Source organism: Thalassophryne amazonica, chromosome 6 (genome assembly GCF_902500255.1).
Source record: "Thalassophryne amazonica chromosome 6, fThaAma1.1, whole genome shotgun sequence".
In the NCBI taxonomy this organism is placed as follows: Eukaryota; Metazoa; Chordata; class Actinopteri; order Batrachoidiformes; family Batrachoididae; genus Thalassophryne; species Thalassophryne amazonica.
Window position 1 is genome coordinate 123218199 of NC_047108.1, and position 16132 is coordinate 123234330.

The window sequence follows — 16132 nt, forward strand, 5'->3', positions numbered from 1 at the left end:
GATGTGTGTGTGTTAAATGCTGACATGAATGAATGAGGCGCTGTGACTCTTTCCACTTTTAAAATAAGTTAATTTTCTTGTTGTGGCACAAAGTGACGGTGTTCTCTGGTTCAGGCTGAGAAACATACAAAACACAGGGACTTCTTCAGCTACGACAAGGAACTAAAGTATTTTCAGATGTCCTTTTCCAAAATCAGAATGCTTTATGTGGATAAGTTTGTGGTGATGAATCCGACTGAAACGATGTAACAACATTAAGACTTTATATTTACTCCGCGTGTGAATGGTTTTAACAGTTTGAACTGCAGGTTTCAGTTTTTCAGCCAATCAATGGACATATTTCGACTTATGAGTAACTTACAAGAAGTGTGTGTCAACAATCACATAACTTACCTACAACTTATTACCCACATATGCTGGATGTATAAGCCATACACTGGCATGCATTGCAAATACTGTGCATACCCCAAATTTTTTGACGTATTCGCCAGGCCGTTACCAAGGGGAGGGCAGTGCCCACCCTGAGAAAACCTCTGCCCACCTACTACTACTACTACCACCATTCAAAAGCGAACGTGTGATATCCCATGCGATTCACAGCCAGAGGTAGGGTCCAGCGCCAGACACAGATTTACACAGGGGCCTTGCATTGCTCTGAGGGGGGCACATTTTTTTAGGCCAGAAATGTAAAGTAGAGCCTTACACGGGACTATTTTCTTCGTCCCACAGCCACTCCTGCCCGCCCTGCTCCCACTGAATTTGACAACCACCATGTGTGGGTTTTGCGTAAAAAGTGATAACACCAGGGATCGTTGTATCATTGAAAATTTATTAATCGTTATCTGATTTTTTTGGGGGTTCCATCACAGAAAAACACCTGATTGGCTTGGCTGAACTGGATCAGCTTGATGCTGACTATGTGTGCACCCAAATTCTCTCCCATCTCTCTAAATTGTCTTACAATGCTGATAATATTGTCTCTCAATGCTATGATGGTGCATCGGTCATGTCTGTACTGAGGGGTGGGGTGCAGGCATTACTTCAGCAAAAACTTGGCAGGGACATTCCTTATGTCCACTGCTACAATCACCAGCTGCATTTGACACTAATTTATGCAGTGCAATCAGAGCTTTAGTGAAGAGGGTTTCTGACTGGTCCAGGTGACTGAAAACATTTTGTCACAGACACATACAGCACACCCACACTGAGCGATTATTAGAAATTCCCTGGACCAGTCACTATGAGGTCACCAATTCCATTGTTAACAATGAGACTCCTGTCTGAGGTAGCAGAGGATGACACTCCTCCCTTTGATATTTCTACAGAGGTGTGTGATCTTTTGACCCAGCTAAACAGACAGAACTTCTTGGACACTATCAAATTTCTCCATCTGACACCAGCCAATTCAGTCCTTCATGCAGTCACAAACAGTGGATTTGTGAACTGCATGTGAGGTGGTGACAGCTTCACTGGGCTCACTGAAGGAGATGCGACAGGAGCATTTCTCTCAGTGTGACAGTAGGCCTGCTAATTATACCTAAAAGGAGGCAGACAGTTAGCTCACAGCTTGATGGTGCTACTGTCTCATCTAAATTAGGGCATGGAGACTCAAATGACCAAACTAGTGCTCCCAATCAAACCTTTGAAAGGGCTATGCTCAACATTCTTTACAGAGCTGTTGATTTAACGAAGGCCACATCCTCTCTCTTGACTAAGTCAGCATCTTTCCTCGACTCCTCCCTCCTGAAGCAGCTTCAAGCGCTTACAAGCACAGAGAAAAACAGTGTGAGCTTGCAAAATGATACTGTGGCAAAACCAATGTTGGAGGATAAACTGCTCACTGATGCTAACCTCTCTGATGTATGCAAACGCATTCAGCAGTACAAAGAGGCATCCTCCATGTTGCACAGGCTGTATGCCACTGCACTTATCATTGGTGTGTTATCAGCTGCATGTGAAAGCTCATTTTCCACACTGACAGGCATTCTCACCCATCTCCGCAGATCAATGCTGCATCCAAGGAAGAGAGATTTAGTAATTTTGGCCCATGAAAAAGACATAATAAAAAAATCTTGACATGAATCAATTTGTGTCAGAATTTGCCAAGGCTAGCCACAGTCTCGCCCTGTAAATAGTGTCTGGGTTACTGTAAATATCCTGTTTCTTCCCTAATGACTGCACACCTCCTATTGTTACTGTTTTATGCTGTACGTTATTGGTGTTTACCTTAGTTTGCTAGCTGTCACCTGCAGTCTTTCCTGTGTTCTACAATTAATTAGAGGGAAAAAAATAGTTTCAAGATCTTGTGCATGTTGTATTTTAGACCAATTTAGATTTTCTTTTGTCACTCCCTCTAAAGAGGACAAATGCCCACCGAGGCTTGGTATCCTGGCAACGCCTCTGGGACTTGCCGTATTACAACATATATTAGCATGCTTCAATGTGCTCTTAACTTTTATTAGACATAAGCCAGCGTATGCCAGTGTTTTCAATACGCTCGGCCTACGTTGCTTAAATCACCAAGGTGTGACAGAGGTGTAAGGCTGAGCAATGTCAATATTTTCACATTAATAATCTGACTTCCTAATTTCAAGAAAAACTATTGTTCCACAATCAGGTAAAATTTTAGCATTTGTGGCATTTCTGTCATATATGTCACAGAGGACTTAAGCAAGCTGTGTCAGGTCTAAATTATGTTTACAGCAGGAGAATGTCTGTAAAAACACTCAGAACTGTGGGACTTTAGAGATATTTAACATTAAACCTCAAACAAATTAAAATGTAAAAGGGAGATTTAAAAAAAACATGTCGTGCTCCTTTACAAATCATCTTATTTGATCAAAACTATTTTCATTTTAAAAATGATTCCTCAGCAAAAAAAAGGGAGAAGCTGAAATGAACTTAGACGTTTAATGTGCGCAGCTGTGCTTGATTAACAAAGGATGAGGCTTAAATAAGTGTAGAGTGCAAACGTCGCCTGCTTCACAAAACAGAAAAACAATTTAATAATATTTTCATGACTGTTTTGTCATTATATATAAATTATCTTAAAGAAGTTTACTTTGAAGAGAACTATTCAACTGAACTCTATAGTGACTGCTAATTAATGTATACTGGGTGTTATTTTTCATTATTTCTTTAATGTTGGCATTATTTAAGATATATATTTCTGGCCTGTGGGGGGTTCTTGTTAGACTGATGGGTAACCACACCTAAAATACTCTTGTGAAAACACTGACCTTAATTTTTATGCGTATGTGCACCTCCAATCAAGAAGGTTGTGACGATCCAACAAATGGTAAATGGACTGCATTTATATAGGATTCAAGGATTCAAAGGAATTTTATTGCCATATGCACAGAAGAACATGTTCCCTGCACATTGAAATGTGTCTACTGCATTTAACCCATCCTAATTGCCAGTAGGAGCAGAAGTCGCCATTAGGCGCCCGGGGACCAGCTCCAGATGTACATCCCTGCCTTGGTCAACAGCAGGGCTGAGCAAACCAACACCGACCCATAACAAACAACACACACACAACACATAGGCCGGCCCGGTACATAAACATATATTGAAAAGCAAAACACGAGGGAAAAGGAGAAAAAAAAAACCCTCATAGCCGCTGCGTTACACAGCAGCAATGACGAAAAAAATCCCCATCAGCACAGAAAAACAATAATCACACAGACAAAAACAAGGACGCAGGACGACAACCGAGATTTGAAAGGGTCCAGTTAATCAGAACACTCCGGAGGCAGCCTGTTTGGCGCCGTCAACGGCCTTGTCCGACAGTCCTGGAGGGGGAGGGGCACAGCCCTGACCAGTCCACACAGTCAATGTCAGAGCTGGAGAAGCTGAGAGGAGGGGGGAAGACCAGGAAACGAGGCTTAAGTGTTGATCTTCTGAGGAGGTTTTATCACAGCGACCTTGAAGTGCAGCTGTGTTTGGGGAAGCCTAAATGAATAACCAGATTAGCAGACGCCTGAAAGATTCCACAGTTCTGAGAACAGAGTGGCTCTCAATGCATCTGAATGTAGAATGTGGTCTTATATAATATATAATATATATATATATATATAATATATATTATATATATAAAGCGCTATATAATATAGCGCTTTATATTTATGCCTCACATTCACCCTTTCACACAGACACACTCGCACACCGATGTCAGAGTGCTGCCATGCAAGGTGCTCACTACACACTAGGAGCAACTATGGGATTAAGGACCTTGCCCAAGGGACCCTTAGTGATTTTCCAGTCAGGCTGGGGTTTGAACTGAGGATCCTCTGGTCTGAAGCCAAGGGCTTAACCACTAGACCATCACCTCCCTTGACAAGACAAGCACTCCAAAATAATTTCGACCCTCTGCTTTCCACAAGAGAGATGAAAAAAAGGAATGAATGCCAGGTGACGTGCTCTCATATACTGTTGGCTGATGTCACCCAGGTCACGCCCACTAATGTGACCTGGGCGTTAGTGGGCTAACGTCACCCGGGTCACCCAGACTCGACCTCTGTGCATGCGCGCATGGAATAATCCAGGTGCTAAACACTACCCTCTGGCATTCAGGAGGAATGAAATAAAACCATAGTTACATATGTAACTCAACATCTAGTGTCTTTCAATTTCGGCTGCATCATAATGAGGATTAAATGATGAAGCCGAGGTTGGTGCATGAGGTCTCTCTTGGTTGTGTGTGTAGTACTCTGGCTGCAATTTGAGAACATTTCAAATAATGTGTGTATGGGATCTTTATAACGAAAACAGCACAATGTAACACTATCACCTGCCCGTAGGCACTCGAGAGGAACCCCACAGAACCTCTACCTCCTTTTCATGCTGGACAAGCCAGCCTAAAAGTGGGTGGGGTTGTGATGGTGCAGAAGGGGGGAAGCTTTTGAAAATTCAATCTAAAAATTGGCCATTCTAAGGGTGTACCCAAAGGGGAAAATCCAGGTAGGACAGCCCACATCCCTTCATCATGTCCAGAAGGCTGGGAAAGTTTGTTGAGTGGGCAATCTCATTCTGGGTTAGCCAGTACATGGCCCTCAGTGAGGCAGTCAGAGTACGTTATGTTTTATTTTTTACTTGTGCTTTTTAATTAGGTATTTGAATTTTTTTATTTTTATTTATTTATTTATTTATTTTTTTATGTTGAACTGTTCTGTGTGAGGCACCTTGAAACGGCTTTTGTTGTAATTTGGTGCTTTATAAGCTGATTAAATTGAAACTGAACAACATTTTATTGAGTCTTAAAGTAAATAAATATGAAATTGGTCACTGGATCCTTAAACTCTGGACATAAACTCTACATGGTGGATCCTTGATCTCTGGACATAAATAAATAAAATCTGTTAGTTTTTGTCAAAAGCATTTCCTTTCAGACATTATTATTGGCATGAATGTCTTTCCATACCTATGAGCTGAGTTCTTGCAGCTGTGCTGCAGGTCAGGTTTATAAAGAATGCAGGGCGTCTCATTTTGGGAGGAAAAAACGTTTTAGTCGATTGTAGTTTATTGTCTGTATTGCAACATTTGTAAGAGGTGTCATTTTATTTAAAGCGGCGAAGTTATTAATTCCGAGCGGACTCCGTCTCAGCAGAGAGCCGCGCAGTGTTTGAAGCTCGTTTCTCGACTGCAACAAGACATGAGTCCCAGTTAGTGACTTTAATCCACAAAAAAATGACTCATGATATTTTAATGGCTTTCAGAGGGGTTAAGAAGTGGACTTACCGCTTCTGAAGAACAGCGAATTAAAGAGCCACGAGCCATTGAATGGAAGCAATGCTTTGATTCACGCTTCAAACTGGAGTCATGCTGCAGAAACGGTTGATTACAGACACTGTATTGAAAATCGTAACGGTCCAAAATTATAACGTAACGGGCCGTAACGCAAGTTTGCGCTAGCTAGAATTTTCAATTCAATTTAATTTATTTTCATTTATATAGCACCAAATCACAACAGAGTTGCCTCAAAGCGCTTCACACAGGTAAGGTCTAACCTTACCAACCCCCAGAGCAACAGTGGTAAGGAAAAACTCCCTCTGAGAAAGAAACCTCAAGCAGACCAGACTCAAAGGGGTGACCCTCTGCTTGGGCCATGCTACAAAACATAAATTACAGAACAATTCACGGACGAATATACAAGAAATTTAATTGGTGCACAGGACAGGAGGATCACCAACACGAATACAACTCCCATCTCTGGATGGAGCTGCACCTTAAACAGAGAGAAAAAACAGAATCAGGCATCAGAAAGACAAGAAATACTGTATAATTTGTCAGCATTAAACAACAAGAAAAACGGAGAAATACTAAGGTGATTGCCGGCCACTAGCCCTAAACTTCACGAAGAGACCCAGAATTTAGGTAAAGTTGAGGCCGCGGCACGCTCCAATTACTATTAAATGAATTAAAAGAATAAAAAGCGTAAAACAAAACTGTACCAGTATGCTAGCCATATGAAAGGGAAAATAAGTGCGTCTTAAGTCTGGACTTGAAAGTCTCCACAGAATCTGACTGTTTTATTGACACAGGGAGATCATTCCACAGAACAGGGGCACGATAAGAGAAAGCTCTGTGACCCGCAGACTTCTTATTCACCTTAGGGACACAAAGTAGTCCTGCACCCTGAGAACGTAAAGCCCGGGCCGGTACGTAAAGTTTAATTAGGTCAGCTAGGTAGGAGGGTGCCAGTCCATGAATAACTTTATAGGTTAGTAGCAGAACCTTAAAATCTGATCTCACTGGGACAGGAAGCCAGTGAAGCCAAAATGGGTGTAATGTGGTCGAACTTTCTGCTTCGTGTCAAAAGTCTGGCTGCAGCATTTTGAACCAATTGGAGACCCCTAATGCTAGACTGCGGTAAACCAGAAAACAGAACATTGCAGTAGTCTAGTCTAGAAGAGATAAATGCATGGATCAGGGTCTCATCATCAGCCACAGACAGGATGGGACGAATCTTTGCTATATTTCGCAGGTGGAAGAAAGCAGTCCTAGAAATATTTCTAATGTGGAGGCCAAAGGACAATGAAGGATCAAAAATTACCCCAAGGTTCCTCACTTTGTCAGTGTGATGTATGACACACGAGCCGAGGCTGAGCGTTAACTGGTCAAATTGATGCCGATGTCTCACTGGACCAAGAACCATCATTTCAATCTTATCAGAGTTTAAAAGTAGGAAGTTTCTAGACATCCAACGGTGCAAGGCAATCCTCTAAGGATTTTATGTGAACGAGATTACCAACAGTTATTGGCATGTATAACTGAGTATCATCTGCATAGCAGTGAAAGGTAATCCCAAATGCCGCAATATGTGCCCAAGGGGTGCTATATAAAGGGAGAAAAGCAGGGGGCCTAAAACAGACCCCTGTGGAACCCCAAATTTCATGTCACTAAGGTTACAGGTAGTGTTACTGTACAAAACACTGTGAGAACGACTGGTCAAGTATGACGTCAGCCATGCAAGGGCACTCCCAGTAATCCCAAAATGATTTTCCAGCCTATCATGTAGAATATGATGATCCACTGTATCAAATGCAGCACTGAGATCTAACAGCAAAAGAACCGTAGTGGTGTCCGAATCCATTGTAAGCAGAAGATCATTCACCACTTTAGTGAGAGCCGTCTTTGTGGAATGATATTTTCTAAAAGCAGACTGCAGTGGCTCAAAGAGATTATTCTTAGTAAGATAGTCTACGAGCTGTCGTGACACCACTTTTTCCAGAATTTTAGAGAAAAATGATAGATTTGATATCGGCCGATAGTTTGTCAATACACTAGGGTCAAGATTGGGTTTCTTAAGTAATGGTTTAATCACTGCAGATTTGAAACATTTAGGAACAGATCCAGAAGTTAAAGAAAGATTAATAATTTCCAGCACAGTCGGCCCAAGAGTGGGCCACAGGTCCTGTTGGTATAGGATCAAATAAACAGGTTGTGCTTTTTGTTGACATTACGAGTTTTGTCAGCATGCCTAATGAGATACTGTAAAATTCTGTAAATCTAGGTAATACCTCAGTAGTGGTGCCCACCTCAATAGCAGGGTGTAGTGGCTGGATTAAGGCATGCCGGGATATGTTTAACCTGATGTCTTCTATTTTCTTCCCAAAGTAATCCAGGAAATCTTGTGCTGTAAAAGGAGAGCGAACTACAGGTGGTTGTCCATGCAAAAGTGTTGCCACCGTGTCGAACAAGAACTTTGAGTTATGCTTGTTTTTGTTGATCAAATCAGAGGAGTAAGTCCACTTTGTAGCCAATAATGCATGCTTATAGTCTAAGATAGCATCACGCCACGCAAGGTGAAATACTTCTCATTTTGAACAACGCCATTTCCGTTCTAGACCTCATGCTTTATGCTTGAGGTCACGCAGATAATCACTGAACCAAGGTGACTGCGATTTGGGGGAGCGCGGTTTTAACACAGGTGGTGCAATCATGTCGAGTGTAGTTATGAGCACTGAGTTTAAACTATCCACAAGTCTGTCTACTGACTGGGTATTTGTCAAATGTGAAGCTAAGACATCAGGCAGTCTAGCTTCGAGTTCAGTCTTAGTTGAGGAGTTGATGCATCGCCGTAAAGATATATAAGGTTGTTGTTCCACTAAACACGGCAGCGAAACTGTAAACTTAATAAATGAGTGATCAGACATCACTGATGTAAGAGGCATGATGTCAATATTCGTGACAGCAATACCACGTGCGAGAACCAGATCCAGGGTATTTCCACTAATGTGCGTCGAATCCCGAATGCAATGCCGAAATCCTAATGCATCCACAATTTCCATAAATGATTTGCAGAGGGGATCAGAAGGCTTACTTATATGAATGTTAAAGTCACCAATGATCAGAATGTTATCTACACTAGTTGACAAGTTAGAGATGAATGCACCAAATTCATCTAAGAATTCAGAATATGGGCCAGGAGGCCTATATACAGTGACAAAGTAATACGACTGATTTTTATTCTTCTGACCTTGGCAATGTGTAATATCCTGAGCAGGGCGGAGAATCAGATGCTCAAACGAGTGATATCTGTAACCCCCCAACAGCTAATAAGCTAAACCTAGATTTATAAATAAGAGCAACACCCCCGCCTTGCTTCGCATCACGAGGGACGTGACTAAATGTATATGCTGGTGGGCAGGCCTCATTTAAGGGGAGGACAGCTGTAGGTTTAAGCCAGGTTTCACATAGCCCAATCATATCTAAGTGATGATCAATAATTAGATAATTGATCAACAATGATTTTGAGGACAGTGATCTTATGTTAATGAGACCCAGTCTAAGGACCTCAGTGGGGTTGACAACTGAATTGTTTGGGTTTAGAGGTGGTTCCAAAGTAGCATATATAAGATGCCTAGAAGTAGGTTTAGGTTTAAGACATTCCACGCGCGTTGTAGGTAGCAGACACAAAATCTTTGCTATTACTGGAACAACCACTGGGCCATTCTCAATTTCAACATCATCCAATATAGTAATGGGTATTAAGTTTGGAAAGCATATCCCCCTATGATTTTTATGGACACGACTACGGAAGCAGGCCACAGTCTCAACTTGTTGAAATTCCCTCCCTGGCATGTATAGACCTACATCTGTATTTTACATTTCTGACTGTGAGTTAGCCAACTCTGAGGGTTGCTCTCTAAATTTTATGGGAGTTACTTCATTTTTTTACACTTGAGAATGCCCTCTGATAAATTCTATTTTTTTTTTTACTTTATGTTCCATAGACTATATTGTGTTTTTTTCTTGATTGGTTTATATTATATAGACAGTTTTATCTGCAGGATTTCAAGGTGGAACATCATGATCTCTCGCACACAAAACCGTGAGCCAGTGCTCCCACACTGTGGGCCACTAACTTCTAAATTCTACTGGCCCTGTGGGCCAGTGGGGCAAATTGGTTTATGTCAAGCCCTGCATAGACAATGAAAGCAAAGCTGATAATACGGCTTACAAGGTTAAACTGTCATGACAAAAGAATTTATGCATCCTTACCATAGTCTCGAAGCAGAGCCTGGACAGGCCGCTCACAGTCCGGGCTGGTGGCTTCAGCGCTGCACCCACTGTTGTAACTTACACCACTGTTGGTGCGGCTATGACTCTGGCTCCTCAATGCCAAGTGGCTTCCATCTATACTTCCCTGTCACCACAAAAATACAGCAGTCTCCATGTTGAATCCATCAGAGTGCTTGAAGCCCCATTATATTGTGTATGAGGTTAAAAAAAACTACATCAGCCTTACTGTTTCAGTCTGTGCACCTATTGACTCCAACAATGCTGAGTCTTGAACAATATTCAGCATTGCCCCTGAAAAAAGCAACATTTGTAGACAACATTTAATATACATTTTTAATTCAGCAGACATGTGACAAGAGAAGAAATAAAAGTAGTTTGGGGATGTGAAGAAACCAGCAGTCACCGAGAATGAGCTGTGTGTTGGTGGGGTCAGTCTCAGTCTGCAGGGCTCCTATCAGGACGTTGACAAGACGCAGCCGCAGGGACAGGAAAGAAACAGGCTGGTCATGAGGCCCTCCATCCTCTTCATTGAATTTCCCCTCCAACAAAACCTTAAGCACACAACATTACATCAGTGAAGCTCTTCCTTCTTCCATTTTAAAAGCAATTTATATGACAAAGCAGCACACTCTTTTTGGGGTTGTCAGAAAAAAGGGCTTAATTTATCTGGTCAGTGACACTCATGACTCGGGGAGTGCCCTATGAGGTCAAAAAACATCTTGGAATAGCATCACAGCAACAAGCAGAGATGAATATGGTGCTGTAGTCACAATTATAAACCATAAACTCATGGCATTTAATTGTTGTCAATGAATATCACTGTGGCATTCCTGCATTTATTGTAACTGCAGCTTTATGTGTGTCATAACTGTGACACTGCTGTCCCCCATGGTGATATCTTTGTAGAAGGATGAAGGGCCAAGTCTAAAGGGTTCTGGTACTTCCAGTCTTACTGTATGGTTGTGAGACTTGGACTCTTTCCTGTATCATAAGGTGACGGTTGTTTTTGGTACCAAGTCTTTCGAGAGGATGCTTTGGCACCACTGGAATGGCCGCGAGCAGTTAGTTACAGAGACTCAGACAAAATGTACCACCAGCACTGTGAGGAAATGTCAGCAGAAATGTCAGCCAGCAGGTGCCACAGCTTTGAAGAGCCCAGGGCCACGAGTATATACACACACCACCTGACTGTGGCAGTTAGATGACTACTTTTGGGAAACATGAATAGACCACTCGTCTGCCTGGGTGGTTGCCAATTAGGACCCAGGGTGTTACATAATGTGTTAGATGTGGTGACACATGGCAGCACATTTATCTGACCACATGCAATAGAAAATTCATAAAGACAGCAAAGTTATATAATTAGTTTAACGACAAGTTGGACTGCAAAGCCCTTACCTCGGATTTGATGTTGCCAAAGTGGTGTGGCAATGGCAGCATGGCAAGCAGGATGTTGATGGAGGCTCTTCTCAAATCGGTAGGATTTACATATAATTTGAATTTGGACAGCTCTCTGGTAAATGAAAGCAATTTTTTTTTAACTTCAGGAAATGCTAATATATTTCCATATACAAAATAACTAGCCTTTGAGAACATAAAAATATTTAATAATGTGGTGTAATATTTAAATATTTAATAATGTAGTGTATCAAGAGATAATACAATCAAGAAAACAGGGAAAAAAAATTAACCGATAATCTGTAAGGTCTAACCTGTCTGGGACAATAGTTTCCAGGGCAGCTATAAAGTAGGGGACAATCACATTGATGCCTTTCAAATCAGTGCAAAATAGAGAGGAAGAATTGAGAATAATAGAAGCCAGAACTGGTCTACAGATGAAATCTGAGATTTGGAGCCCCTGTATAAGGACCATGTAGAACCTGCAGCAAAAAAAGGAAGAAAAAAAAATATTAATCACATTTTTCTATAGTTTAAAATGTTACATCAACAGCATGAAAACTGAATAATAATAGTTGAGCTAAATTTAATACAATGTACTGATTTTTTTTAAATCATCTTACCTGGACAGGTAGACAGGCAGAATGTCCTCTCCAGTTTTCTTGCTACAAAAGATTCGACAGAGAGTCCCGCAGGCCTCAGCTCGCCCTGCCTCATAGCTCTCTGGGAACTCATTGGCATCAAACAATGGATTGGGCACCATGGATTCTGTGGACATTTGGGAACCTTTCCTTCTCAGCTCCATATTTAATTGTGTAGTTAGAGCTATAAAAAATGGGGAAGAATAATAATAATGAAAGGGCTCTGAAATGCAATGTGGTCATACCCATGCGTATATGATAAACAGGCAAACAGATATATATCTAACATATGCACACGACAACAAAAATATAGCAAAATAAATAAAATAAATAAATAACATGACCAAAAAGCAGACAAAAATGGGCCTGATTTACTAAGATCCCACATAATGAGTAACAAATCGCATTGGAACTCTAAAATTTTGCACGGTGGGTTGGTTAATGTTTTGCAGGTGATTTACTACTTAAGCATAAGTGCCCAATTGACAGCGGATGGTAACATGACGTAGACACAATATGTAAATAAGCATTTTGCATGTGTCAATGACTGTACGTGTAAAAAAAAAAAAAAAACTCAATCAACCACTTACAGGTATGCGCAATATAAGACAAACACATTTTAACTGAAAATTAAATTCATTGAGCATTTATCAAATCGAAAATGAACGAATGTGCCTTGAAAATGGTTTGTCTGCTGTTTAACAGAAGGTGCAAGGTGTGTGGCACAAGCCCGGATTTAGCACAGACCCCCCCCCCCCTCCGACTCAGACAATCCTCAAACACATATTCCCGCGACAGTGGTGCTTTCCACGGAAAGGACACAGATTCCGGTTTTAATATATTCTCTTCCCATTCGCATAACTGGAGAGGATGTGACAACAGAATGAGAATTCATAGATTAGTGTATGTTTTACTTGTAGGTGGGAGTGTCCATTCATGGCACAGGGTGCTGAATGTTGTTTCAGCCACCATGCATAACTGGGCAAGAAAAAGAGACTGTAGGGTGTGAACATGTAGTGTCCTTTTGTTAAAGATATGCCACTATAAATTAATCAAGCATAGTGTTTTCTGTGTTAAAGAAGTTTACTAAATAAAGACAAAGAACTGCATGCCCCCATCATCTTACAGGAAATTACTCTGAATCAGATTTATGCATGTCTGTAATCCCACAAGACAGTTAGCATACTAGTTTCCAAGGTGCAACATACAGACGCAATCATGAGCCATTTAAATTTCCTTTGGGATGGATAAATCACACCACTGGTGCTAAATTAACCTATTTGCAAGAGTATTTTGCGCAGTCTGGTAAACAAACCTCAAATTGCATATTTCTCAATATTACATGGGCAATACGTGCTATTTTGCTCATGTGAAAGATGCAATCTTGAGTGTGCATTAGTAGTATCAGGTTTCTCATTTATTTGTGGGAAATATGGAGTTTAGACACATTTTCTACATGCAAACCTTTAGTAAATCAGGCCTCAAGTCTCTGTCACAACAAGGTCAAACACTTTCATAATTGCAAACACGCTCACACCATTAAAAGGTATTCAATAAAGGGACTTCTGACACAAAGAGTTTGCCAATAGTTTACCAGGTATCACTGCCACAAAGTGTGACCAGGTTTAGCACAGTGGTAATAAAATGGTTCAGCCACTGTCTGTTGCAAGATGACAAAGCAAAATCCCAGTGTCAGCTTCCTCACTGTTGCAAACGGTCACTCAAGACAAAGAACATTCCTTTCATGCACTGCTGTACCAAACTAATACAGTTCAAAACTCATTTCAAACTGAAATTACGAGAAACATAAAATTAATGCAAAAAGTGTCTGAAACAAAATGATTAATATGACCCAAAGAAAAATGAAAACTTAAGACAGGGTGACATTGTCACAGACTGTCAACATCATGGTCTAGACAAGCGGTCAGTTGGGGAATCCATTCATCACCTTTGGTGAACGCTGAGAGAACGCTGGTGAACTTTTATATGACAAAGAGTGGGAACAAAAAACAATGGCAATGACGGTGATGATCATGAAGAACTCAACTTAAAAGCAGGTGTTTGTCAAGAAACGCAAGGTGAAGGGGGAAAAAAGCTGCCGTTCCTACTTACAAGATTTATAAGAAAGAAGAATTTGGATAAAAGAGGCTGCAAGATAACAGAAATAGTGGAGAGACACAAAATCAAAGCAGATCTGATATTTTGGGATCAATTCATCTCAGGCATGAATTGTGTTTTTGTTCTCCTCAATAAATTACTTTTGACCCAGTATAAATGTTTAACATTAAGGAGACTTGGCAGACACGTGCAGGACACTACACCAAAAAGAAAAAACTAAACAAAACAAAAGAGCCAATTGTAAGTCTGATTGTCTTTGAGGTATTAAGAACTGTACATCCCATCATGAATCCTCCAATAGTGGCTCTAAACTGTAAAGACAACGTGATTTTGTATGATGTCTCATATGGTTACAGAAAATGTGCGGTATTAGCCAGGTTTAAATAACTGGTAGATGTAAATGGATTGTAAATCAGACGAAAATCTCATTCCAGGCCACTTCTAACCAAGAGCTCCACTCACAGAAAGGCACAAAGACGTTTCAGAGAAAACAGTGAAGAAAAAAAAAAAGAAAAAAGATATCCTGAACAACACAGTAAAAATTAAAACAAACATGTAAACAAACAACAGCGACCAAACACCCATCTGGCCATGCATAAACAGAAAAGCTGAGAGCCATCACGTAGTCTCTTTTCTTACCACTCATACTGGGGTCCTGGTTGAGGCCACTGTGAAGTTTACAGTGGACCAAGGCGGCATCAAAAAGCCACTGACCAAAAAGGTTAAGAATGCTGTTGACTTTAGGTCGTGCCGGGGCAGGCAAGGGCCGAGACTCCCAACTGCTCTGGTTGGGACTGGAAAGTAGGGTTGGGGAGGACGAAGGTTGCTGCTGCTGGGATGCTTTGGTTGGCTGGACACTGCTGCCCTAGAGAGTGACAATGACAACTGTGACCAACAGATCTCACAGATTCAGATGATGAGACAATTACCTACAAGTACATGTTAAATAAGAGGGGAAAAAACAAAACAGGATACTCTTAACTATGTACATAGACACTCAGTAGAGGACAACTTAGTTTACTACACACCACATCAGGTTTTAGTGATCCTTTGTTATTCCTAGCTATTTGAACAATAAACAACAATTTCCTGGATTTGTCCCTGAATCTGGATCCACAGAAACATTCACTGGATTCTTTCTTCGTCCTGACCCAAAATTTTAGAGTAATTCTGCAGACAGCCAATCAAACCAAAGAAAAGAAACTGTTGTGAACACAAAAAGTGATGTGTGTTGTGAGATGGGAGCGAGAGATGAATTAAAGTTGTCGATATCATTACTGCACCAAAGAAGGATTCAAACCAAGATTTAGTCTGTGACTTTGGACCATTTCAGTTTTAGGTCATATGTTGACTTACAGTTGAACTTTTGCTTGTTGTTTTGGTAACCACTGCATGCCGCTGCTTGCGGCTGTGAGGGGGCGTGGTGTTATTGACAGAAGGGGGCGGGGACATGCTCATTCGATTGACTGGAGTGGGCGGGGCACTGTCAGCTCTGGGACGTGAAATGCCTGTTGACACAAAGATAAAACCTCAAATTAGTCTTTTTCACCTCAAAGCAGCATGTATGAAAAGCTTTTGATTGGCTTAATTGCAGTGCATACAGAAAGTATTCACAGTGCTTCACTTTTCCACATTTTGTTTTAATACAGCCTTATTCCAAATTGAATGAAATCCATTTTTTTTCCCCCACAAAATTCGAGAGTACCTCATAATGACAATATGCGAAAAAAAAATTTTTTTAAGAAAATTTTGCAAATTAAAAAAAAAAAAAAAAAACCCTAAGGACTCAGATGTAGATAAGTATTCACAGCCTTTGCCATGAAGCTCAAAATTGAGCTCAAGTGCCTCCTGTTTCCACTGATCATTCTTGAGATGTTTCTACAGTTTAACTTGAGTCTGTCTGGGGTAAATTCAGTTGATTGGACATGATATGGAAAGACGCCCACCTG

At 40.9% G+C, this 16132-nt stretch overlaps 1 protein-coding gene across 8 annotated transcripts in view; it reads right to left on the reverse strand.

The window, feature by feature from the left end:
• The window catches only part of ralgapb (Ral GTPase activating protein non-catalytic subunit beta), a 61846-nt gene that overhangs the window by 16066 nt on the left and 29648 nt on the right, over positions 1 to 16132 (reverse strand). For 4 of the 8 annotated variants that reach the window (XM_034173324.1, XM_034173321.1, XM_034173318.1 and 1 more), the window contains 9 exons: positions 15540 to 15691; positions 14823 to 15048; positions 14178 to 14213; positions 12048 to 12249; positions 11739 to 11906; positions 11425 to 11539; positions 10430 to 10577; positions 10253 to 10317; positions 10006 to 10150 (listed from right to left, as the gene is read on the reverse strand). In XM_034173324.1, the coding sequence (XP_034029215.1) occupies positions 10006 to 10150; positions 10253 to 10317; positions 10430 to 10577; positions 11425 to 11539; positions 11739 to 11906; positions 12048 to 12249; positions 14178 to 14213; positions 14823 to 15048; positions 15540 to 15691 (1257 nt within the window). The remainder of the gene's footprint in view (positions 1 to 10005; positions 10151 to 10252; positions 10318 to 10429; positions 10578 to 11424; positions 11540 to 11738; positions 11907 to 12047; positions 12250 to 14177; positions 14214 to 14822; positions 15049 to 15539; positions 15692 to 16132) is intronic. The other 4 variants (XM_034173323.1, XM_034173322.1, XM_034173320.1 and 1 more) reach the window with 1 other exon arrangement.